The following is a 24,937-nucleotide window of genomic DNA, read 5'->3' on the forward strand; positions in this document are numbered from 1 at the left end:
CTCCTCCCCTCCCCCAAGGAAGTGAGGCCAGAGGGTAGGGTTGCAGGGCTTCTCTCTGCAGGGCCCTGGGCCCCCTCAGGGGGACAGGGTGGGAGGTCCTGGGCAGCCAGGGGTTGGGACTGAACCCAGGGCTGGGGGGTGGAGGCTGGATCCTGTCCCCAGTGGAAGTGTCCCTTTAATAGCTTGCTGGCCTGGTCCAGCTAGGGCGCCTGCTTTACCTCCTCCTCAGCTGTGGCTGCAGCTGCTGTGCTGACTCATGCGCCCCCAGCAGCCGGCAGGAGCTGGAAGCATGGGCTCCCCAGGGGCCTTGGCGGGCTGGGGGCTTCTGGATTACAAAACGGAGAAGTATGTGATAACCAGGAATTGGCGGGTGGGCGCCCTGCAAAGGCTGCTGCAGCTTGGAGTCATGGCCTACGTGGTGGGGTAAGAGAAAGGCTCCTGGGCCACACTGGCTGGGCGGGGGGATAATTACAGGGCCTACTGGGCTGAGGTTTGACTCTTCAGGTGTTGAGCTGGTGGTAGCAGAGGGGAGCAGCTTGGGACAGGGGAGGAAGTAGGCAGAAGGGAGGATCTTTGTCTAGAGGCCAGGGGATACAAGAGCAAGCCCTGTACTTTTGTCTTCCTGTCTGCCCACCTGCTTTCTCTCCTGGGCCTTGTTTTCAGGTCCATATTAATCTCTGGGTACAGAGCAAGATGGGTCCCCATCTGTACCCAGGAGGCCCCTGGTGGGGCAGGAGGTAGTCCCTGATGCTTGGGAGAGCTGGAGCACTAAGGTCTCTATAGGGACCACCAGTTTTAGCTGGGTCAGGGGAGTCTTTAAGGAGGAGTTGGGCCAAGTCAGGGCAGGGGGAGGGTGTTGGCTGTGAAGGAGGTGGTGCTGGGCATCTCTAAGCCCGTGAATGCCTGATAGGGGACACCCATGAAAGGCACTGGCTCTCTGATCATGGTTGGAGGTTCTGGCCTGTGCGGGGTGTTTGGGGTGGGAAATGAGGCTGGAGGGGAGGCGGGGGCCCTGAATGCTGGGCTGGGACCCCGGAGGGTGTGTGAGGAGAGAGGCCGAGAGGGCGGGGGGCGCTCTGCCACTGCTCACCAGGGACCAGGGACAGGCCACACTGCCCATCTTTTCTTCTTAAGGTGGGCTCTCCTCGCCAAAAAAGGATACCAGGAGCGAGATCTGGACCCTCAGATTTCCGTCATCACCAAACTCAAAGGGGTTTCGGTGACCCAGATCGAGGAGCTGGGTAACCGGCTGTGGGACGTGGCGGACTTTGTGAAGCCACCGCAGGTAGGTGGCTTGGTCCTGCTGCCGGGCAGTGACACCTCTGACACCGCCCTTGCGGCGAGTGTTGTGCGTGAGGGGCATGCGATGCCCGAGCGGGGTGCTGGCTCTGCATAGCACCGGGCTGGGGAAGGGCCTTACAGAGGAGTGGTGCCTGGACGGGGCTTTCCGGAATGTGTAAGAGGTTTCCAGGTGGACAAGGAAACGGACCAGGAAGCCAGGCCAGACAAGCAGCCTTTAGAAAGGCTGTCCCTGGCAGAGTGGAATGTTTCCGAACTCCAGGCTGGAGCTTGAGGGTGGGGCAGGAGGAGCCTAGAGACCAGGTTCTGGAGCTTCCTGAAGGCTCCCCTCCCTGACCTGGGGCACTGCGGTCAGGTGCTCCTCCTCTGCCCCTCCCACGCAGCACTCTGGCTCCTTCTTCCCTCACCCAGACCGTGCACAGCCTCAGCTTCTACCTTTATCCTGCCAATGCCATAACTGTAGCCCCAGTGACCACCTGCCCCGAGTGCAGCTGTCTCCTGGGTGCACACCCACCACATCCAAAGAGAAATCATCTCCCTCTGCCGATATGGCCTCTTTTCATCCAGGGAGGGCCAAAGCTGGACCTGTGCCTCCCTTCTGTGCATTCCATCTCCTGAGGATATAAAAACACATGACTTAGAGGCCGAAGCCTAGACTGCTGTGGGAAGACAGGAATTCTCATATATTGCCAATAAAAGGGAATCTGACAATATCTACAAAATCACAGCCATCCACTTCTGGCATCACATATACAGCTACACCAGTTAAGAAAAGGCACAGGCACGGATTACTCATTGCAGCTTCATGCATAAAAGACTGGAAAAAAATCCAAGTATCCAGTGACCCCAAACAGGTTGAATAATCTATAGGCACACAGTAGAATACTATGCAGCGGTAAACAACAATGCAGATCTTTGTGTGCTGATACGGAAGGCGCTGGACTTTTTGTACAATGCAAAAACAAGGTGCAAGAGTGTATACTGTGTGCTACTTTTGGTGCAAGAAAAGGGAATATAAGCATATCTACTTCTGTTTGCTTGGTTTTGGGCTAAGAAATCTAAGTATAAACCCACCTAAACAGTGACGCCTGGGTGGCGCAGTTTAAGCGTCTGCCTTTGGCTCAGGGCGTGATCCTGGTGTTCTGGGATCGAGCCCCACGTCAGGCTCTTCCACTATGAGCCTGCTTCTTCCTCTCCCACTCCCCGTGCTTGTGTTCCCTCTCTCGCTGGCTGTTTCTCTCTGTCAAATAAATAAATAAAATCTTTTAAAAAATAAACCCACCTAAACAAATAAATACACACCTTATCTAATGAAGGAAGCAAGAATTTTCATCATATATATGCGTTTTCTATCATTCTTAATTCAAGACGCTGTAAATACTACCTATATAAGCGCCCTCATGAGCCCACTGAGTAAGAGAAAGTCGGAGAGAACTCGAGTGCAGCACCTGGTGTTGCTTAGGCAAGGAAGAGTCTGGAAGGGCGAGGATAGCGGGCACCAATCCATGACCCGCACGCTCCTGGGTAGCACAACCGTCCCGAAGCTACGGAGTCAAGGACACCCTCGCGCCACACTGCCACCTGGGTCTGCCTTCCACGCCCCCCCCCCCCCCCCCGGCCCGAGGCCTCCTGTCATACTATGGCAGTCGCCTCCTGGTCACACGCCGGACTTCACCTCCTCTCAGTGTAATACCAAGAGCCCAACTGCCTGCCCTCCACGCTGCGTCCCGCATCCTGATTGGCTCGCTGCTCACGCGAATGCCATTGGCTCCGACCGCTTCAGGGGGCGGGTCCCAGGTGGGGACCTAAATCGTGATTGGGTATTTTCTTGCTGGGCGAAATCGCTTTTGATTGGTCATCACTTTGGGCGGGAAGTGGCGACCTGGTGGCGGGAATGCAGAGGCAGAGCGTCTCTTGGAACGTTGGCAAAAATTGCGGGGCTAATGCCCGCTGAGCGACTCTGGAGGGGTGGCCGCGGGGCGCCCCCGATTAGGGGTGGAGGCCATGCTACCATACCTTACACCAACCCAAGCCCCACATGTTAATCTGTAAAATGTAGTCCCCCTACATTTTTAGTTTTTACTTGTACAGGGGTATTGGAAGTGACAACGGCTGTTAACAGTGAAAGGGTTTTGCAGACTTAAGCTTGAGCAGATACATTTAGGGGTTATTTCGTTATCAGCTTTTTACTGGTGCTGATGTTAGTATTCTGGGCTGGTAAGAATTTTTAAGTCCTGGGTCTCTCAGGGGCAGATGTATCAGGACTTCCGCAAGAAGAGGATATGATGTGGACCACGTGACAGGCTCCCTGCAGGAAGTGGCTGGGGAGCTGTAGGAAGGAGGGAGAGGTTAGTTTTCCCTTCTAGGAGGCCGGATTTACCGAGGTCTCAGAGAAAGTATCGCGAGTTTTCCAAGCAGCAAAGAGGCATAGGTGGCGTGGGCGGAGCGGGCCTGCAGACAGGGAGGTCTGAGAGTTGCAAGATTCAGCCAGGAGCACCTGGACTGCGGCGAAGAGGGTGACATTGAAGGTTCTGAGTGGGGCCGGCATGACCGTGACAAGACCAAGGAGTTTGACTTTACTGGGTGGGTTGGAAACCAGCCACAGATACAAATGGGATTGGCCAATTAAGGGAGTGCATAAGGCCACAGGGTGAGTTTCGGGGCAGGAGACCCCACATTGCTGAAAGCCAAAGAATTAGGCACCCGCCCACTCACAAACCTTGGTGAAAGGACACACAGAATTTGCAGGGTTTCTGGAAGGGAGTTTGATGCCTTCGTTTCACTACCCCATTCCTACTGCTGGTCCACGGGAGAGTCTGTGTTTACCCTACAGAAGAAAAGAGCCCCTTCTCTTGGCGCTTCTAAGTACTACCTGAATGAACTGGAATTTTCATATAGAAAACAGACCAGGGGCACCTGGGTAGCGCAGTCGTTAAGCGTCTGCCTTCGGCTCAGGGCGTGGTCCCGGCGTTCCGGGGTCGAGTCCCACATCGGGCTCCTCGGCTGGGAGCCTGCTTCTTCCTCTGCCTCTCCCCTGCTGTGTTCCCTCTCTCGCTGGCTGTCTCTCTGTCACATAAATAAAATCTTTAAAAAAAAAAAAAAAGAAAAAAAAAAGAAAACAGACCAAAAAGGAGCTAAATATTGAGAATATAAATAAATAAATAAATACAAAGTATATATAGTAATATAAACATAAATTATGTTATAATAATTTATCAATATAATGTAAAAATTTTCAAAAACACAGATGCAAAGTGCAGATTTCCTGCCCTGCCTACCACTTCTAAATCAATTGAGGTATGAGGTAACGTTCACAGTGGCAGTTCAAATGGTCTGGGTTTGAGCAACACGCCCACCGTGCAGTCAGTGGGAAGAACTCTTCAGATACTCCTCCCTTGCTCTGGCGGATTGCAGATAGAGTGTGGTCTAGAAGTAAGAAGAATTAGTGTGTTGAGAAGCCCAACGTGCTGTATTGACTTAAGAATATGTAAGGGTGCCTGCTGGCTCAATCAGTGGAGCATGTGACTCTTCATCTCAGGATGGTGAGTTTGAACCCTATATTGGGCATGGAGACTACTTAAAAATAATAAATAAATAAATAAATAAATAAATAAATAAATAAATAAATAAATATGTAAGGGTGCCTGCTGGCTCAATCAGTGGAGCATGTGACTCTTCATCTCAGGATGGTGAGTTTGAACCCTATATTGGGCATGGAGACTACTTAAAAATAATAAATAAATAAATAAATAAATAAATAAATAAATAAATAAATAAATAAATGTATTTATTACTACTTGCAGATCCCGAAAGTGCGAAGGTGCAATTGAGTGGCAACAGGGTTGGGGTGTGGGGTGAGGAAGGACAAGTCCTCTTCTAGGGTCACAAAACAGCAGAAGATAGAGAGCAGGGCAGCAAGCACCTATTACTCATAAGGTGGTTAGGGCGGAGGTCACTAACTTTTCCTGGACTTAACCGTCAGTAAATATTTTTATGTTTTATATTTTTTAAGACAGATTTATTTATTTATTTATTTATTTATTTATTTATTTATTTATTTATTTATTTATTTCGATGACAAGAATCTTTCCGTGTGCTTACTGGATGTGTGTATATTTTCTTTGGGGAAATGCCTACTTAGATCCTTTACCTATCTATATTTATATATTTTTTTTATTATTTGAGTAGAGTTGACACACAATGTTACATTAGTTTCCGGTGTAAATCCTAGTGATTTGACAAGTTTATATATTATACTATGTTCACCACAAGTACAGCTACCATCTATCAGTTCTATTACTGATCCTTTACCCATTTTTTGACCCCCCCCATTTTTTTTTTTAAGATTTTATTTAGGGGTACCTGGGTGGCTCAGTCAGTGGGCATCTGCCTTCTCCTCAGGTCATGATCCCAGGTTCCTGGAATCGAGCCCCCCATCGGGCTCCCTGCTCAGCCGCAAGTCTGCTTCTCCCTCTCCCTCTGCCTGCCGCTCCCTCCCGGCTTGAGCTCTCTCTGTCAAATAAATAAATAAAATCTTTTTTAAAAATTTTAAAAATAAAGATTTTATTTATTTATTTGACAGTAGAGTGAGCGAGCAAGCGAGCAAGAGAGAGCACAAGCCGGGGGTGGGGGGGAGAGGGAGAGGGAGAAGCAGGGATCATGACCTGAGCAGATGGCAGACGCTTGACTGACTGAGCCACCCAGGCGCCCCTCTCCCCCCATTCTTTATGCATTTTTAAGTTAGGCTACTTACCTTTTTATCATTGGATTGTAAGCGTTCTTTATATATTCTGGATACAACTCCCTTACCATATATATGATTTGCAAATATTTTCTCCCATTCTGTGGATTCTTGCCTTCACTTTCTTGATGGTGTCCTTGAAGCACAAAAGTTTTAAATTTTAATGAAGTCCAGTTTATTTATACTTGTCTTAGGTTGCTTGAACATTTCGTGTCATATTTAAAAAAACATTCCCTAAACCACGGTCATGAAGATGTACTCCTATGTTTTCTTCTAAGAGTTTGAGAGTATATCTAAACTAGTCCATAATATTGCTGCCTCAGCAACTATTTTGTGTGGCTAAGTAGCCCACAGGGCGCTTAAACTGGTATTGACTCCTCCCAAGAGTATATGCCCTAGATAACAGCCCACAGAGTCACAAGTAAATGCTAAGTTCCTGATATGACTCTCTTAATGGTCCTTGTGATAAGCATTCTCCAGGCACCTCCCAGGTGAAAAGTTTATTTTTTAAAAATCAATTTGCCCTAGATTAAAATTGGACAGAAATTTTTAAAAATTAATTGGTGGTGTTTCTGGATTCTCAGTCCCATCCCATTGATTCATATGTCTATCCTTTTTTTCTGTAACACACTGCATTGAATACTGTAGCTTTGTAGTCAGTTTAGAAATCAAGACGTGGAGTACTCTAACTTTGTTCTATTTTTTAAAGATTATTTTATTTTATTTTATAATTTTTTTTAGATTTTATTTATTTATTTGATAGAAAGAGAGAGCACAAGCAGGGGGAGCAGCAGGCAGAGGGAGAGGGAGAAGCAGGCTCCCCAAGGAGCAGGGAGCCCAATGCAGGGCTTGATCCCAGAACCCTGGGATCATGACCTGAACCGAAAGCAGATGCTTAACCGACTGAGCCACTGAGGCGCCCCAGATTTTTAAATTTTTTTAATAAAGATTTTATTTATTTATTTGAGAGGGAGAGTGAGCGAGAGAGAGAGAGAGAGAGAGAGAGAGAGCACAAGCCATGGGGGAGGGGGGCCGCCGGGAAGGGGGTGGGGCAGAGGGAGAAGGAGACTCCCAGCTGAGCAAGGAGCCCCAAGCAGGGCTCAATTCCAGAACCCTGGGATCATGACCTGAGCCAAAGGCAGACACTTAACCGACTGAGCCACCCAGGTGCCCCAGATTCTTTTATTTTTTTAAGTAACCTCTCCACCCAATGTGGGGCTCCAGTTCACAACCCTGAGATCACATGCTCCACAAACTGAGCCAGCCAGGCGCCCCTCCAACTTTGTTCTTTTTCAAAATTGTTTTGGCTATGCTGGGTCCCCTGCATTTCCATACGAATTTTAGAATCAGCTTGATAATTTCTGCAAAACAGGCAGTTGGGCCTCTGATAGGCATTACATTGCATCTGCAGACAGATTTGGGGAGTACTGTCATCTTAATAATATTGTCTTCCAGTCTATGAACATGGGATGAATATTTATTTAGGTCTTCTTTAATTTCTTTCAGTGATGTTTAGTAGGTCTCAATGTGCGAGTATTGCATTCTTTTGTTAAATTTATTCTAAGCATCCTTTTTCGCAGCTTTATTGAGATATAATGGACATATTATTCTAAATATCTTTATAAATATATTTATTCTTTTTGAGACTATGTAAGCAGAGTTATTTTCTTAATTTCATTCTGGAGAGTTCATTGTTAGTGTATAGGAATACAATTGATTTTGGAATTTTTTTCCAGCTTTATTGAGATATAATTAACAAAAATGTAAGATATTCAAAAAATACATCACAATGATTTGATTTACTTATAAACACTGTGAAATGATTCTTCCCATCTAGCTCATTAACACACACATCACATACTTACTTTTTTGTGTGAGAACATTTAAGGTCCACTCTCTTAGAAAATTTCAATTATGTAATAACAGTGCTGTCAAATATAGTTACCACATTATACATTACATCCTCTGATTTATGTATATTGCTCTTGTATCCAGCACTTTCCCTGGATTTGTTTAATAGTGATTTCATTGGGTGGATTCCTTGGGATTCTCTATACATAAGATCATGTCATCTGTGATTAGAGATAGTTTCACTTCTTTTCCAATTTGGATTCCTTTTATTGCATGTCCTTGCCTAATTGCTATGGCTACTACCTCCAGGAAAATGCTGAGTACAAGTAGTGAGTAGACATCCTTATGTTGTTCTTTATCATAATGGAAAGCTTTCAGTTTTTCACCATTGAGTATATAAGTCAAAGGTTTTTCATAGACAGGTTCTAGCAGGCTGCGAATGCTCCCTTTTATTCCTCGTTTGTTGAGTGGTTTTTTTCTGTGTATGTTAAGATGATCATGTGGTTTGGTTCTTTATTCCATTAGTCTGTCATGTTACATTGCTTGATTTTCCTATATTAAATCAACCTTGCATTCCTGGGATAAATTCCACTTGGCCCTTTTTATATGTTGCTGGATTCAATTCGCTAGTATTTTGTTGTTAAAGTCTGAATCTATATATATAACAGGTAGCAGTCTGTAGTTCTTCTTTCTTGTGATGCCTTTGGCTTTGTAGAATAAGTTAGGAGGTATTCCCTTCCCCCTCCCCCTCTTCCTTCTCTTCCTTCTTCTTTTTCTTTTTTGGTGCTTTAGGTTTCACTGAATCTTCATCAGGTTGCTCTTTGTAACTGCCTTTTTCAGCGGGGTTCCAGAACTTGGCCCAGTCATATCCCTGATATTTACAGTTCACTGTGTCAACCATGTTTGCCCTCAAATACGTACTCATATATGTGGGGAGAGCCTTCCCTGGATGGATGAAAAGTCAGTTCTCCGAAACGCTGCATACCAGCTCTCAGGTGGTTGTTGATAGGGCCTTGGGGGAGCTTCTGTTACAAACCTGCCCCAGTCTCTTGGGTTGAAATGCATTTTTCTACATTTTTGTGGTGGCATTTCAGAACAAGAAACATCTGCTCATTTATGTTCAGGCCAAGGGGGAGCAAGGTAAGAGAGATGTCATCCCTGCAGGAAGTGGGAGCCCATCTGAAGCTCTTCGAGGCAACATCAGCCGAATATCAGAGGGGATCAAGGGGGGCGGCCAAGCAGAGTGCTCCAAGTGGCACCATCTTGTCTGGGAGCCCACCATCCTGTCACCAGCTCATTGATCCAGAGTGGCTGCCGGTACCCCTAACCCATTTGGGTTTTGCTTTGCTTGCATGGATTGTCATTATTTTGCTGTCACACCAACTTTTCCACTTTCAAAAAGTAGAAAGAGCAGGACAAAGACCCTTCAGCCCCAGGAATAAAAAAGCCTGAGGGGAATTTGTGATGGCTACATGACGGGACACGGGGACTGCCTGTGGTATGGGGAGTGGCATGGAGTAGGTGCTCAGCATATCACCTCTCACTGATACCCACAAGTGAGAAGCTGCTATTGGGGTCCCCCAGGGTTCTCCAAGCCTGACCGGTGCTCCTAGACCAGGAGGGGATGTCACTGGCATCTGTAGGGCCCTAGGGATGCCCTGAGCTGGAAGGCTATGGATTGCCGCCTTTTAGGACAAGGCTTAGAGCAGCCAGAATGAGTTCTTACAACTCACAGAATACTCCCAAAAGCTGTGCACTCCCTCGCCAATGTGTGAGGGTGGCTTACTGCCATCCCATTGTACAGGACATGTCAGGGATTGCCTGGGGCCACTCAGCCAGACCCATACCCTCATCTTACCAGAGGCTTGCCTGACTCTCTGCAGCCCCCCAAACGCCCCAATGTTGGGGGAGGGGAATTTGGATGGTGACCAGCTGAATGGAGTACATGTGCGGAGATGAAGAATCAAGGAGGGTTGGGCGCCTGGGTGGTTCATTTGGTTAAGCAACTGCCTTGGGTCAGATCGTGATCCAGCTGTCCTGGGGTTGAGTGCCACATTGGGTTCCATATTCAGCAGGGAGTCCGCTTCTCCCTCCAACCCTCCCCCCTCTCATGCGCGCTCTCTCTCTCTCTCTCTCAAATAAATACATAAAATCTTAAAAAAAAAAAAAAAAGAATCAAGGAGGGTTACTGCAGCAGTGTCAAGCGGGTGGGTTCCAGATCCCTCCAAACCAGGTCCTTAACCTTGCGTGCCTCCCAAGACCGCCCCAGCGATCTGGATTAGTCACTTACCTGGTGGCCTGGGCTTCCTCATCTGTGAATCAAACACAGTTAACAGGACTTCCCTCGATCTGGTGAGTTCAGGTCTCCATCGTGTGAGGTATGGATACAGTGGGCCAGCTGGGTGCTTGTGTGACAGCGAGGTGGGTGGGGCCTCATGCTGGATCTGGCGCAGGAGGAGTGGGGGCGGGCTCTGCGCGCAGCCGGCGTCAGCCGGGCAGGGCAGGCAGAGCGTGCAGAGCAGCGGCGGCGGTGACAGCAGGTGAGTCTCAGCGACTCCTGTAGGGACATGGTTAAGCCTGAGAGGAGGAAAAGGCTCGGACACCCGGGTGGAAGTGGCTCCGCCGGCGGTGGCAGCGGCGGTGGCCTGTCGGGGCGGGGGCAGGGCAAGGAGCTTTGGCTTGGGGTGCCGGGCCAAGAGCGCCCCGCCTCCTGGCCGCCGGGGGCGCAGATACCCAAGTCCCACAGGGCGGTGTGTGCGTGTGTGCATGTGTGGTGGTGGCAAGTGCCACTGTCTGAGCCAGGTGGCCACCTGGCTCACGCCCAGGACAGCAGAGCCCCTCCTGTTCCGGGTCCTGGAGGCCGGGCCCAGCTCCCGGGAAGCCTGGGGTTTCCACCTTGCTCTCCGATGCCAGACCAAGGAGCGTTTCCCACCCGCACTTCCTGGAGCTGCACCCTTTTCACCCTTAGCACCCCCCCCCCCCCAAAGCGCCCAGGTCCAGCTGCACAAGGCTCCCTCACCTGCCCAGAGGCAGACAGGAGCTCCGTTCCTCCCTGTGACTGATCCCAGCCCTCAGGCAAGCTAGCTATGCCGGCATTTGGGGCCCCAGGGGGATGAACGGAGCAGACTGAAGCCCTGGCTGGGCAACCTGTCATTCCCCTCTGGCCCTGGTAGGTGCCGGCAGCTGGCTTCCTGCTCCTCTCAGCTGCCCATCATGGTCAGGGGGCTGCCCAGCACCGCCAGCCTGGCGCGCTTCTGCCAGAAGCTGAACCGACTGAAACCACTGGAGGACTCTACCATGGAGACGTCACTGCGGCGCTGCCTGTCCACGCTGGACCTGACCCTGCTGGGCGTGGGCGGCATGGTGGGCTCAGGCCTCTATGTGCTCACAGGCACTGTGGCGAAGGAAATGGCTGGCCCTGCGGTGCTCTTGTCCTTCGCGGTGGCCGCCGTGGCCTCCCTGCTGTCCGCCCTGTGTTACGCAGAGTTTGGGGCCCGGTTGCCCCGCACGGGCTCTGCCTACCTCTTCACCTACGTGTCCATGGGTGAGCTGTGGGCCTTCCTCATCGGCTGGAACGTGCTCCTCGAATACCTCATTGGTGGTGCCGCTGTGGCCCGTGCCTGGAGCGGCTACCTGGACTCCATGTTCAGCCACCGCATCCACAACTTCACCCAGGCCCACACAGGAACCTGGCAGGTGCCCCTGCTGGCCCACTACCCAGACTTCCTGGCTGCTGGCATCATACTTTTGGCCTCTGCCTTCATCTCCTGCGGAGCCCGAGTTTCCTCCTGGCTCAACCACACCTTCTCCGTGGTCAGCCTGGTTCTCATCCTCTTTATCGTCATCCTGGGTTTTATCCTGGCCCGCCCGCACAACTGGAGTGCTGAGGAGGGGGGCTTTGCGCCTTTTGGCTTCTCCGGCATCATGGCTGGCACTGCCACCTGCTTCTATGCCTTCGTGGGCTTTGATGTCATTGCCGCCTCCAGCGAGGAGGCCAGGAACCCGAAGCAAGCTGTGCCCATAGCCATTTCCATCTCGCTCGGCCTGGCAGCTGCCGCCTACATCCTCGTCTCCGCCGTGCTCACCCTCATGGTTCCGTGGCACAGCCTGAACCCTGACTCCGCACTCGCTGACGCCTTCTACCGGCGGGGCTATAGCTGGGCTGGCTTCATCGTGGCGATTGGCTCCATCTGCGGTAAGGGGACTTTCAGGCAAGGTGGGAGTGAACAGGGCAGTGGGGCCCTGCCCTAAGCTTCCCGGGGAACACGTCTCCATCTGGGTCTGTTGCCAGTTGCATAACAGGTCCAGGATGGTGCTAATCATTAGACTCTCCACCCAGGCTTGTTGGAAGGACCCTACTCCCTGCCCGCTCCCAGTGGTACCTAAAATGTCAGTTCTGAGCATGAGCTTCCAGGTCCTTTCCTGGGAGAAGGACTCAGCCCTCATCAGATTCTCTGATGGGCCTGTCACCTAAATGAGGGTGTCCCATTCCTGGTGGTGGGGGTGGGGGGGGTAACAATCCAACACCCCACATAGACTCAGGCTCATTCTGAGACCCCAGACAAGCTCATGCCCATGTTCCCGAGGGGTTGTGCATGCCCCGGCTCCCAGCAGGGGCCCCTTGGGCCTATCCACCATGCTGACCAGTCCCCCGCCCTCTGCCACAGCCATGAACACTGTCCTGCTCAGCAGTCTCTTCTCCCTGCCGCGCATCGTCTATGCCATGGCCGTCGACGGGCTCTTCTTCCAGGTGTTTGCCCGAGTGCACCCCCGGACGCAGGTGCCCTTGGTGGGCATCGTTGTGTTCGGGGGCCTCATGAGTTTACTGGCGCTGCTGCTGGACCTCGAGGCACTGGTCCAGTTCCTGTCCATTGGCACACTGCTGGCCTACACTTTCGTGGCCACCAGCATTCTTGTGCTACGCTTCCAGAAGGCCCCTCCATCCAGTTCCCCAGGCCCAGCCAGCCCTGGCCCTAGGGTCAAAGAGTACCACTCTTTCTCAGACCACATACAGCTGGTGGGCACCGAGCAGGCCTCAGCCCCCGAGCCCGGGCAGCTGCGGCCAGCTCTGAGGCCCTACCTGGGCTTCCTAGCTAGGTGCAGCCCTGGAGCTGCTGTGGCTTGGGCACTCAGCATCCTGGTGGCCTCGGCCATCACCCTGGCCTGTGTGCTGGTCTTCGGGGACTCGGCCCTGCACCTCCCGTACTGGGGCTACATCCTGCTGCTCCTGTTCTGCTCTGTCGCATTTCTGCTCAGCCTCCTCGTCCTGGGGGCCCACCAGCAACAGCACCAGCAGGACACCTTCCAGGTACCGCCCCCAGCCCATGCCCACTGGCTCTCAGCCCAGCTAGCTCGTTTTGCCCCTTCCTCCTCTGCTATGCCAGGACGAACCAGGCTTCACAGGGTGGGGGAGGCCCGTACACCCATCCCTGTCTCTTTCGGCATGCTAAGCGGGCTCTTGTTTCCCAAATCTCCAGAGATGGAGAAAGGCTGTGTGGACTCTTGAGAAATCAGGCCCTGAGCCAGCAGACCTTCCCTGCAGCCCAGCCCAGCCCCGCTCTTGCCCCGCAGATCCCCGTGGTGCCCCTGACTCCAGCCCTGAGCATCCTCCTTAACATCTGCCTCATGCTGAAGCTAAGCTACCTGACCTGGCTGCGCTTCTCCATCTGGCTGCTCATCGGTGAGTGGAGGCCAGGCTTGGGGCCCTGGGTGGGCCACAGGAAGAAGGCAAGCCAGGAGGGCAAGCAGGGCTGCGACCTGCCCCTCAGTCTCCCACAACTCCTGCAGGACTCGCCGTGTACTTTGGCTATGGCATCTGGCACAGCAAAGAGAACCAGCGGGAGCCGCCAGAGCTGACCACGACCCGCTACGTGGTGTTCCCCAGCACCAGCCTGGAGGAGACGGTACAGACCGTGCAGCCTGCCAGCCAGGCGCCCGCCCAGGAGCCCAGCCCCACAGAGCAGCCTGCCGGTCCGTGAATGGAGCTGGAGGCCTGTCCATGCGTGTTCTGCCGTCCCCCACGTCCTCAGGAGCCCAGAGGGGCTGGGAGTCCCTTCTGTCCGAGCCAGCTCAAGTTTGCAGGCCTGCCCATGCTGAGGGGTCCTCGAGACCTTGGGGCCTTAGCCCAAGTGCCTAGTTTGGGGATGAGGGGAGTGGGCCATGGCCAGTGCCGCTGGGGTGAATATTTTGTCCAGCACCTTCCTGCTCATGAGCAATTCCTGCTATTCGGGCAGGTGGGGTGGGCTGGGGTGGGTGAGGGTGGGCGGGGGAGAGGCCCGCAGCCCCAGATATCCACAATAATAACCTCTTGGCCAGCCACGTGACCTGCTGCTGTGTCCACCATTTCATTCCTTGTGAAAGCACTGAGTGCTTTCCTGCCCCCAGGAACTAGGTGATTGTCTCCAATCCACAGCAAAGATGCCGCGGTTTGGCAAGAGGGAGGCACGGGCTCTGGGACAACCCTGAATCAGAGACACCACCCAGCCTGGGTCCTGGGGTCCTGTCCTCAGGCTGGTGCCCTCTGCCCAGCTCAGAGGGGAGCTATATACACCCCTACACACACCAGGAGAGGAGGGGGTCCATGAAAACAGCAGAGTCAGGCTCCCCCCCCCCAGCTCCCCCATGTCCCTTGAGGGGGCAGATCCAGAGAGCAGAGCCTGGGCCCCAAAAAGGTCGTCTAGAAAGGGCAGTGGAGTTCCAGGGTCTTCCTGGGTTCCCAAGGCTCCCAGAAAGCATAGCATTTCCCCGAGGCCTGCCCAGGGCTCCTCTGAGGCGTGTGCCCGCATAGCCTGCAGGGCTCCCTTGGCGGTGCCCACCCACCTGCAGACTGAGCAACAGCTGCTTCCAGCCTCGGGCTCTGGCCACAGCTGCCTGCTGTCACACCCGGCACTTCTCCCTCTCCCCCCCTTCCCTCAAGGGCTTTGCCATAACGGCTCAGGATGGTACGTGCATGTGTGGTATACACGCCTGCGTACGGATGCACAAGCACCTCCGAGCCCAGCTGGTGGCCGTGAGGCCCCGGTCCTTTGGGGGGGGTGTCCCCAGGCCCCCCCCCACCCCTTCCCCCACTGGTCTTGCTAAAGCCATGCCATGTCCATCATAGATGCTTCCAACTCCCTGTTCTGCCTATAAGGACTACACAGGAAGCTGCTGGGTTTAGCAGGCTTTACTCCTTGACTCTCTGCAGCTATAACAGCTTTCTCAGGGCCCTGAGGACAACCAGGTACATGTGACCCCACGCCAATAACCAGGCCTCAGAGCCATGTTCTCTCACCATGGCTCTCCTGAACCTGCCTCCGCATGGACACTGCTCTGGGGATTGAGAAGCGGCAGAGACCCCTGAGGCTCCAGGTGCCAGATAATGCCAGATGCTAGGCCAGCCTGAGCCCCAGCCCTGGCCTCCCAGCTGGTCTTTGTTGCTCCCCCGCCAAGCTGCCAGCACGCCCCTGGTCACCAGGGACCCATGAAAGAGAAGTCCCTTGGCTTCCTCGGGAGGGCACTCCCAAATTCCTGCCTCTGCCCTGGGACCACAGGGAGTTTGGCTCCTGCAGCCCATGACTGTGGGACTCTGGGACAGGGGAAATTCTCCAGCAGGCGGGACTCAGACCACAGAAAGATACCAACCCAGCCCGCTGGGGGCTTTTGTGTCCTTTGTTAGGGACATTCCTTCCTGCCACTGGGCTCTGCCTGGGGTTAGGGTTAAGGTCTCCTGCATGCAGTTGCCTCAGGCTGGGACGAGCAGATGCTGGGACAGGTTCTTAGATATGACCTTGGGTAGCAGTGAATTCCAGATGTACAGCCTCCCTACCCCCATGGCTCCAGTAGGCAGGTTCTAGGGTTTGGGCTGGGGCTGGGGGGTTAATGAGGAGGCTTACAGAAGATCCCAAAGGACCCAGTGACCACCATCTCAGCCCCTCCGTACCATCCTCCCTATCCCAAACCCCATAGCCCAAGGGCTACTACCAGCGAGGGGCTGATGCTGATAAACAGCAGATGTGAGACCAAAGGGTGAATGTGTCCTGCCTGGGGTCCCAAGGGGTTGGATTATCTGCCTACCCACTCTTCATTCCATGGGCTAGGCCCAGAGTTGGGTAGGAACCTGGCCCAGGCAACCCAACAGCAGAGCAGCCTGACCTCTCTTATCAGGCTTCTTTCTATCTTGCTTCAGACTCTGGTTGCACAGTCCCCAGTGGAATACAGCTGAGAGGGAGGGGCTCTACCTATGATAGGGGTGCTACGATAGGGGTGCTGGCAGAGGGAGGAGGGCTGGAGTCTGCCACAGCCAGTGGGAGGGTCGGTGCTGACAGCTGGTGACCAGGCCACTGCTGGGAACACTGGTGATGGAGACTAGGAGTGAGTTCTCTAGACCTACACACGGCAGGCACCCCACTGGACCACAGCCCTGCTGCGTGGGTGCCCCAGGGTCTCCCCTTCTCCGCGGCTCCTGTTCTGCTTCAAGTCTCTACACAGAACTGGCTTCTGTGCCTCCCTCCGCCGCCAGGCAGCACCCTGCTGAATCTGGATTCAGTGGAAGGACAGTCGGTCTGGGAGTGGAAGGGTGGGATTTTCCCCCAACCCCCACCCTGGTCCTGCTGGGGCTTTATCCAGCAGGTCCCCAAGACAGGACCCCCACCCGGCAAACGAGCAGGAAACAGTCACAGGCCTCGGGAGCAGGCCAGTGCGTGGGGGCTGGAGCCTGGGCATGGCCACTCTGGTGTTGGTGTCTGGTTCCCAGACTGGGTCCCCTCTAAGACACCTGGGCAGCTACGTGCGGGGGTGTAGAAGCTGGCTCTGTCTCCTCAGAGTTGGTGGTCACCTTCGGGGCCTTTGCCTGCAGATGAGAACATCAGATCAGGGTTCTGGTCAATATCCTCCAAAGTGTACAGAGCGAGGGTCTGGACAGGCCCGCAGCTCACCTCCTCATATTTGGTACTCCAGTAGAAATGGGCTTCTTCATCCACGTACAACAGCAGCAGGTCACAGAAGAAGGTGATCTGGGACAGGCGGGGCAGATCTGTGTCTTGGCCTTCAGCCTGCCCTTCGGCCACCTCCCCAGCTCTCACCCCCAGACTCAACGCCATGCACGGTGGGGGTCGGGGCGCTCGGTGTGCCCTTGGGCAGGCTGGGCGCACAGTCGCTGCAGCCAGAGGGAGCCCACGTTGGCCAGACTCACCACACCCAGCCAAGCTGCTCCGGTGCCCAGAGTGATGGTTGTGGGGATGAGCCCGAACTTCCCTGCCTGAGACCGACGTGGACTGAGCCTCCGGGGCTATGACCATCTCCCCCTCACACGCCCCCCCCTCACCCAGCGCCTCCTACCTGTCCAGTGACGAGGATGTCGAAGCGGACCCCAAAGAGCTTGAGCAGACTCCGGGCCTCCACACCTGAGGCCTTCCACCAGTGAGTGGCTGTCCTGAGGGCAGGAAAGAAAGTCTGGTGGCTTGCTCTGCTGCCACTCCTGGGCTGGCCCGACCCTCCCAGGCTTCTTCTTACTCATCCATTGACTCTATAAACCCCCAGCTGTCTCAGCCATGTGTCATTGTTTGGGACAGAGGGGAAAGACCAACTGGGACCTACCTGCCTCTTGGAAGCTCCTTGCCTGCTGAGGGGACAGAGGGGACAGAAAAATCCCTACACAGGCACTGGCAGTGGGTATGAGGGCAGGGAGGGAGGCAAGCCCTGGGCTGTGTGAGTCTAAAGGGTGAAGGGGAGGTCAAGGGGCATCACTCCAGGCCTGGTGTCTGTTGTGTGCGTATGCGTGACAATGACCAGGTGACAAGAAGTGACAGGAGGATTCTGGCGGGCGGGCGGGGGGGGGGGGTCTGTTTAGGAGACTCAAAGATGTGACAAAAAATGCAATGCAAGATCCCTGGGTGTATCCTGGATTGGAAAATAAAAAGATATAAGACTATTACTGGCACAGTGGAGGAAATTTAAATATTAGATTTATTCTTGAGTGTGACAATGGGACAGCAGTCACGTGGGGAAAGTCCTCATCTTGGGACAGTGTTGAGAGAAAGAGTGTCAGATGTCTGGCACTCACTTTCAAACAGTTCCCTTTCAAATCTATCTAAATATATCCAGCTCACTCTAGAGAGGGAGAGAGAAAGCAAATGTGGCAAAATGGTAAAAAATAAAACGCAAACCAAAAAAAAAAAAAACCCAGTGAACCCAGATAAAGGGTGTATGGGTATGGATGTTCACAGTACTAACCTTTGAACTTTTCTATAGGTTTTTGAGAATTTTAGGATAAGACCTAAGGCAAAAGTAAAAAAGAAATCCCCCTGTGCTAAGGAGGGAGATGCGGGAGGTGGGGTGGAGTGGGGGAGGAGCTGGGGGTGAGGAGCCCCAGGGGACAGAGGGGGACCAGATCAGGAGAGAGGCTTGACAAGAGCCCCTGCGGGGGTACCTGGTGCTGAGGAACACCCCTCCTGCCCCTGGGGCCTTCCTCGTGCACACAGTGGAGTGCCTGGAGGGATGGGCCACCATGTGGTGGGTCCTGGCTACCACAGGAGGACAGGTGGAGGGGGGACCTGGCCAAGGAGCAGGAGGAGGGCAGTGGGGGCCGCACCTGAAGTTGTAGCTCCTCTCCTGAAGCTGGAAGGAGTAGTGGGGCCGGCAGTCGGAACCCCCAGCATCCAGGTCACAATTCCAGTGGATTCGGATGCCCACAGCTCCTCCCTGCACATGGCACATTGCTGCTTCACCAGCACACAGGCTCCGGACCCTCTCACTGAGCCCTCCTGGAACCCTGTCCCCCATGGACACACCAGTAATGCCAGGTCCTCAAAGACCCCTCCAGCCGCAGCCACGAGGTCCCCAATGCGGAACACAGGGCAGTAGGGGCTGTAGCGTGAGTCATAGCGGCAGCGCTTGAAATAAGTGGCGTCCCAGGTGTCCAAGGCATTGGACCTGGAGGGTGGGGGATGGGACGGGGGGGGAAAAGGTCAGGTAGGAGACCAGGAGGGTCTGGGGGCATCATGACCCACCCACGCTTACTTGGAGAAGTTGAACTTGCTGAAGGTGACAGTGTTCTTGATGAATAGGGTGAAGTTCTCCGCCTGGATCAGTAGGGGCTTCCTGTGGGGGGAGGGGAAGTGAAGGGCAGGAAGTGAAGGGAAGTGAAGGTTCTGGGGCCCTGCCCTGGAAGTGGGGGGGGGGGGACACTTACACGGGCACAGTGCCGCTCTCCACGGGGCACCAGCCCTGGATCTCACAGGTCCTGTGGGTCCCGTTGAATTCCACACATTGGCCCGTTTTTATGCCTTGAAAACACAAGACAAACTCCAGGCCCTCAAATTTCCACAGGGCCGCTGCAGCGGTGGGGGCGGGGGGGGGGGTCAGGGGGTGGCTGATAGAAAGGAGAGACGCAGAAACACCACTAGGCCTGCCCTCAAGAGCCACCCAGGGTCCCAGCCCAGCCCCTGGAGCCCCCACCCAGGGGAGGCACTGGAAGACAGGGCCCACAGTTACCGTGGCTGTGCATCCCCGTCTCCCCTTCGGGACAGTCCTCATCGGCCCAGCAATTAGCCAGCGGAATGGAGGGGTGCTGAGTGGGGAAAGCAGAGTTGCCAAGGGCCCGGGCTGTGAATCCCCTCTGTGACCCAGCCTTGAAGCCTGCAGGGACACAGCACTTCCCACCTTAGCCCCATAGAGATGCCTGAGTTTGGGGGGCGCATGAGAAAGCCAAGCCGGAGGCTACAAATAAAAGGAGGTGGTGAGAGGAGGGTGGCGAGCAGCCCCCCAGCCAGCTAGGTATGCAGGTGCTGTATTCCAAGGCAGAGCGAGCCTCCTTCCTTCCTGATACTTCGCTCCCCACCAGAGGCCCAGATCCTCTGGTCCAACTCAGGTGACAGAACGAGGAAGGTGAAGGGACTGTGGGAAGGGCAAGTTCATGCCAGGGTGGAGGCACGGGGTGTGGGGAACGAAGGGCGGGACCCTGGTTTGGCGGGGTCTGGGTAGGGAAGTAGGTAGGGCCACACACACTAGCTGGGGCCACAGGCCAGTCCCTTCCCTGGTTGTTCTTCCGTAAAACAGGGACGTTAGCGCCTGCACACTCACAGGATTCTAGGGATCCCTCAGTAGGGCGAGGTGGCAAGCTTTCTGGGCCATAGAGCCCTGGAGAGGAAGGCACACTCTCACAGACACCGTTCTGCACCAGGCTGACGATAAGCACCACTGTTCGGGTTACCCGGCTCACGAGCAGCCCGAGGAGCACTGTGCCGGGCGGCAAGAAGGGCTCGGGGACTCCAAGCCAAATGAGACAGTGGGACTGTGGGGGGTGGGACTGTGATAAGTGGGCAGAGGACAGAGCAGGGCCACCTGTGTTCTGAGTCCACCCCTCCTCTCCACCCTGGCTGGGCTGCCATCTCCTCTGATCAGACCCCACGATGACTACCCCAGGGCCTGCACCTGTACCTCCACGCATTCAGCAGAGACCATCTCTGCCTCCGCCACGCTCCTGTGATGGAGTTCAGCTCCCAGCAGAGTTCACAGGGCCCCCCTGGCCACCTCTTTCCCAATCTAGGCTCTAACCCCACTCCGCAGCAGGTGACCCCAGAGGTGCCTCATCTCACACAGCTTGGGGCCTTTGCTCACACAGCTCCCTCTGCTTGGACATTCTCAAGATCCCGCTTGAGTCTCGAGTCCTGTGGGAAACCCTTCCTGAGGCCCTGGGCTGCCAGACACACCTCCCTGGGTCTCCAGCTACAGCCTGTGCCCGCATCACAGGAACTGCCGGCTTGGCTGCTTGAGGCACAAGGGGTGGAGTTTTGCATCCCCAGCGTAAGGCCTGCTGCCACATACACACAACACGCCCCGGGGCTCGGCAGGTGTTTGCAGGAGGCTAGCCTCTCCAAGGAGGACAGTGCATGTGTCGCGAGGGACCGGACGACCAGGAGCCCCGAGAGGAGCGGGCAGGAACGATGGCTAGCCTCAGGAAGCCTCGTTGTCAGATCTGATGAATTCCTTCCGAGCCCCGGAAGTCTCATGGGAAGAGCTCAAAGCTGGGACATGAGGCAAGGAGGAATCCCATGGATTCCAGAAAACACCGAGTGAGGGCTTCAGCAGAATTGCAGGACAACCTACACACTGAATATTAATTAGATGTCTTCTGAACATTTAGAAAAGGAAAGACAGTGGGTGCATTTGCACACCCTTTGTGCACATGCTTCGCCCCCTTTGTGGATGGGGCCAGCCTGGGACATGTGATGCCCCCCGCATCTGTGGTGGCACCAAAAACCAGGACATGGGGGACACGTGACCACATAGCCCTGTAAGCAATTAAATGTTAGGCTTGATTTTAAAAAGAGGTCACCATGGAGGTAGGCTTCCAGGGCTATGCCCTGGGTCCCAACTGCTCAAACAAAATCCACAGGTGGAAACCATACACTTAAAAATGGGTAAGAAGGTAAATTTTCCGTTACATGTATTTTATCACAATAAATTTTTTTTTGGAAAAAACCCCACAGCTGGAGAGAAGAGCAAGTGTGCTCTGTGACAGACACTGGATCCATGGGACATCCTTAGGCAAGGGGAAAAGGTGAGATTTCACGCGGAAAACCTGTGATTCTGGATGAGAAATGGACAAGAATAGGGAGTGGGAGACTCTGGTGTGACCACAGCTGTAGTGAAAAATCTCCAGGGATCATAAGTGACCCTGAGCTCAGCATCAGCAGGGTGTGCTGTGTTTGCCCACAAAAATGGAAGCTGACTTGGCACACGTTAATAGAGACTGTCTGGGGGCGGGGGGTGGGGCCCCCAGTCAGTTAAGCAGCTGGCTCTTGATTTTGGCTCAGGTCATGATCTCAGGGTCCTGGAATTGAGCCCCATGTGGGGCTCCTCCCTTACCAGGGAGTCTGCTTCAGGATTCTTTCTCTCCCTCTGCACCAGCCACCCCCCCACCACGCATACCCATGCTCTCTCTCTCTCTAAATATAAATAAATAAATCTTAACAAAAAAAAAAAAAAAAAAAGGAAACGAGAAGGTGATCTTCTAGCTTGTCTCTTGCTATTAGAGCTTACCTGAACCTTGTACCTAATTCTGGGTGTTATATTGACAACCTGGAGGGTGCCAGAGGTGGGACCAGGATGGGAAGGGCCTGGACATCTCACAGAGAGCTATGGTGGAAGGCTCCAGAAGACAGCTCAGAGGCCCAGAGGTTGGACAGCCTTGGCCACGTGAGTCTACCTTGCTGAGACCCTGGCTTCTCATCTTAAATGGGATCGTAGTAATTCCTTCCAGGCAGAGTATTTGTGAAGATTAAGTGGAATGATTCACAAAAAGGTTTTAGCTCAGTGCCTGAGACACAGTAGCACATACTGAACGGTCAGTTACATGGGAAGAAGGGGGGACATGGCTGGTGACCCAGGGCTGGCAGAGGAACAAGGGACCTGCTAGGAAGCTCCTAGACAGCCTTACCTCTGGGCATCTGTCCTGGACTTGTTCTGGCGTCACAAGAAAATTGGTCACCAAGAAGAACACGTTCTCTCCCTAGAAAGCAAGCGTCAGGGTTGGTCCCTGCTTCCCTCCCCCAAAGGGAGAGGCCAGAACTGGCAGCTCGGCCGGTGGGGAAAAGGGTCCTGGCCCGATCCCGTCATCAACTCTGTCCCAGGAAAGTGCCACCAGTGAGGCCAGCTGAAGTAGAGATGAGAGAATAGCTGGGTTTCTGGCTATTTCGAGAAGCCCACAGCTGCCTCTTTGAGACAAGCATATTTTTCATGTTCATACCCATTCTCTCAACCAGCATTGTCCAAGAGCCTCCTGCTTCTACGCACTGAAGATCTAGAGCTGAGTTGGACCGGGGACCTGCCTGAGCTAGGACCCCTCAATTGCACTCACGGTCAAGGGCCAGGGGAGCAGGTGATGAGCTCCACCTGGGCAAAGAGTGGCTAAGGACAGGCAGGGTGGCTGACATCCACGTGCCACATGTGTGCACTCTGCAAGTCTGGGGCAACGCACACACAGGAAGGAGAGAAGGCAGCGGGTGTGACAGTGGTCAAGAACTGGACTTGGTGGTCACCACCATGGAAAGGGAGTCTCCCCAGGGTGGAAACAAGGGCTGGCAGGCTCTGGTTGATATCACATAGGAAAGCTCAGGGTGGCTGCTGGGTGGCGTGCACCAGGGGACCCACTAGAAGATGATGGCCTCATCCAGGTATGACCCAGACAGCAGTGAACACCACTAGGAGATAGAATGCACAGAAGGGAGGCACAGGTCCAGCTTTGGCCCTCCCTGGATGAAAAGAGGCCATATCGGCAGAGGGAGATGATTTCTCTTTGGATGTGGTGTGTGCACCCAGGAGACAGCTGCACTCGGGGCAGGTGGTCACTGGGGCTACAGTTATGGCATTGGCAGGATAAAGGTAGAAGCTGAGGCTGTGCACGGTCTGGGTGGGGGAAGAAGGAGCCAGAGTGCTGCGTGGGAGGGGCAGAGGAGGAGCACCTGACCGCAGTGCCCCAGGTCAGGGAGGGGAGCCTTCAGGAAGCTCCAGAAACTGGTCTCTAGGCTCCTCCTGCCCCACCCTCAAGCTCCAGCCTGGAGTTCGGAAACATTCCACTCTGCCAGGGACAGCCTTTCTAAAGGCTGCTTGTCTGGCCTGGCTTCCTGGTCCGTTTCCTTGTCCACCTGGAAACCTCTTACACATTCCGGAAAGCCCCGTCCAGGCACCACTCCTCTGTAAGGCCCTTCCCCAGCCCGGTGCTATGCAGAGCCAGCACCCCGCTCGGGCATCGCATGCCCCTCACGCACAACACTCGCCGCAAGGGCGGTGTCAGAGGTGTCACTGCCCGGCAGCAGGACCAAGCCACCTACCTGCGGTGGCTTCACAAAGTCCGCCACGTCCCACAGCCGGTTACCCAGCTCCTCGATCTGGGTCACCGAAACCCCTTTGAGTTTGGTGATGACGGAAATCTGAGGGTCCAGATCTCGCTCCTGGTATCCTTTTTTGGCGAGGAGAGCCCACCTTAAGAAGAAGCGATGGGCAGTGTGGCCTGTCCCTGGTCCCTGGTGAGCAGTGGCAGAGCGGCCCCCCCCCCCTCGGCCTCTCTCCTCACACACCCTCCGGGGTCCCAGCCCAGCATTCAGGGCCCCCGCCTCCCCTCCAGCCTCATTTCCCACCCCAAACACCCCGCACAGGCCAGAACCTCCAACCATGATCAGAGAGCCAGTGCCTTTCATGGGTGTCCCCTATCAGGCATTCACGTGCTTAGAGATGCCCAGCACCACCTCCTTCACAGCCAACACCCTCCCCCTGCCCTGACTTGGCCCAACTCCTCCTTAAAGACTCCCCTGACCCAGCTAAAACTGGTGGTCCCTATAGAGACCTTAGTGCTCCAGCTCTCCCAAGCATCAGGGACTACCTCTGCCCCACCAGGGGCCTCCTGGGTACAGATGGGGACCCATCTTGCTCTGTGCCCAGAGATTAATATGGACCTGAAAACAAGGCCCAGGAGAGAAAGCAGGTGGGCAGACAGGAAGACAAAAGTACAGGGCTTGCTCTTGTATCCCCTGGCATCTAGACAAAGATCCTCCCTTCTGCCTACTTCCTCCCCTGTCCCAAGCTGCTCCCCTCTGCTACCACCAGCTCAACCCCTGAAGAGTCAAACCTCAGCCCAGTAGGCCCTGTAATTATCCCCCCCCAGCCAGTGTGGCCCAGGAGCCTTTCTCTTACCCCACCACGTAGGCCATGACTCCAAGCTGCAGCAGCCTTTGCAGGGCGCCCACCCGCCAATTCCTGGTTATCACATACTTCTCCGTTTTGTAATCCAGAAGCCCCCAGCCCGCCAAGGCCCCTGGGGAGCCCATGCTTCCAGCTCCTGCCGGCTGCTGGGGGCGCATGAGTCAGCACAGCAGCTGCAGCCACAGCTGAGGAGGAGGTAAAGCAGGCGCCCTAGCTGGACCAGGCCAGCAAGCTATTAAAGGGACACTTCCACTGGGGACAGGATCCAGCCTCCACCCCCCAGCCCTGGGTTCAGTCCCAACCCCTGGCTGCCCAGGACCTCCCACCCTGTCCCCCTGAGGGGGCCCAGGGCCCTGCAGAGAGAAG

General features: G+C 54.4%; 3 protein-coding genes and 1 long non-coding RNA gene across 17 annotated transcripts; 2 read left to right on the top strand and 2 right to left on the bottom strand.

The window, feature by feature from the left end:
* The first annotated feature begins 119 nt into the window (after positions 1-119).
* Positions 120-2,721, top strand: LOC123778914 (P2X purinoceptor 6-like). The gene is made up of 2 exons (XM_045776569.2): positions 120-423; positions 1,135-2,721. The coding sequence occupies exons 1-2, from the start codon at positions 257-259 to the stop codon at positions 1,394-1,396; spliced, it is 429 nt and encodes a 142-aa protein (XP_045632525.1). The 5' UTR covers positions 120-256; the 3' UTR covers positions 1,397-2,721.
* Positions 1,814-7,055, bottom strand: LOC148107476 (uncharacterized). The gene is made up of 4 exons (XR_015722381.1): positions 6,053-7,055; positions 4,216-4,383; positions 2,374-2,539; positions 1,814-1,913 (listed from the first exon to the last, which is right to left on the bottom strand). It is a non-coding gene; the product is annotated as an uncharacterized LOC148107476 (long non-coding RNA).
* Positions 4,670-14,015, top strand: SLC7A4 (solute carrier family 7 member 4). 13 transcript variants are annotated; one of them, XM_087857528.1, is made up of 7 exons: positions 4,670-4,841; positions 8,986-9,208; positions 10,151-10,431; positions 11,065-12,086; positions 12,559-13,199; positions 13,463-13,571; positions 13,679-14,015. In XM_087857528.1, the coding sequence occupies exons 2-7, from the start codon at positions 9,008-9,010 to the stop codon at positions 13,867-13,869; spliced, it is 2,445 nt and encodes an 814-aa protein (XP_087713654.1). In that variant the 5' UTR covers positions 4,670-4,841; positions 8,986-9,007; the 3' UTR covers positions 13,870-14,015. The 13 variants fall into 13 exon arrangements, 12 of the variants coding, with proteins under 12 accessions (XP_087713654.1, XP_087713655.1, XP_087713658.1 ...); XM_087857529.1 differs by having other exon boundaries at positions 9,056-9,208; XM_045800017.2 differs by lacking the exon at positions 4,670-4,841 and adding an exon at positions 4,931-4,988 and having other exon boundaries at positions 9,056-9,208.
* A 1,040-nt stretch (positions 14,016-15,055) lies between these two features.
* P2RX6 (purinergic receptor P2X 6) lies at positions 15,056-24,875 on the bottom strand. Of its 2 annotated transcripts, none has more exons than XM_045800029.2 (12): positions 24,641-24,875; positions 23,704-23,854; positions 22,311-22,382; positions 19,364-19,439; positions 19,062-19,155; positions 18,890-18,970; positions 18,661-18,802; positions 18,462-18,571; positions 17,210-17,303; positions 17,064-17,129; positions 16,807-16,884; positions 15,056-16,721 (listed from the first exon to the last, which is right to left on the bottom strand). In XM_045800029.2, exons 1-12 carry the CDS (start codon positions 24,727-24,729, stop codon positions 16,638-16,640), a joined length of 1,137 nt encoding a protein of 378 aa, XP_045655985.1. In that variant the 5' UTR covers positions 24,730-24,875; the 3' UTR covers positions 15,056-16,637. The 2 variants fall into 2 exon arrangements, with proteins under 2 accessions (XP_045655985.1, XP_045655980.1); XM_045800024.2 differs by having other exon boundaries at positions 24,563-24,875.
* Between the last annotated feature and the right edge of the window lie 62 nt (positions 24,876-24,937).

This window comes from Ursus americanus, chromosome 30, assembly GCF_024610735.1.
Source record: "Ursus americanus isolate L20-20 chromosome 30, mUrsAme1.1.p, whole genome shotgun sequence".
In the NCBI taxonomy this organism is placed as follows: domain Eukaryota; kingdom Metazoa; phylum Chordata; class Mammalia; order Carnivora; family Ursidae; genus Ursus; species Ursus americanus.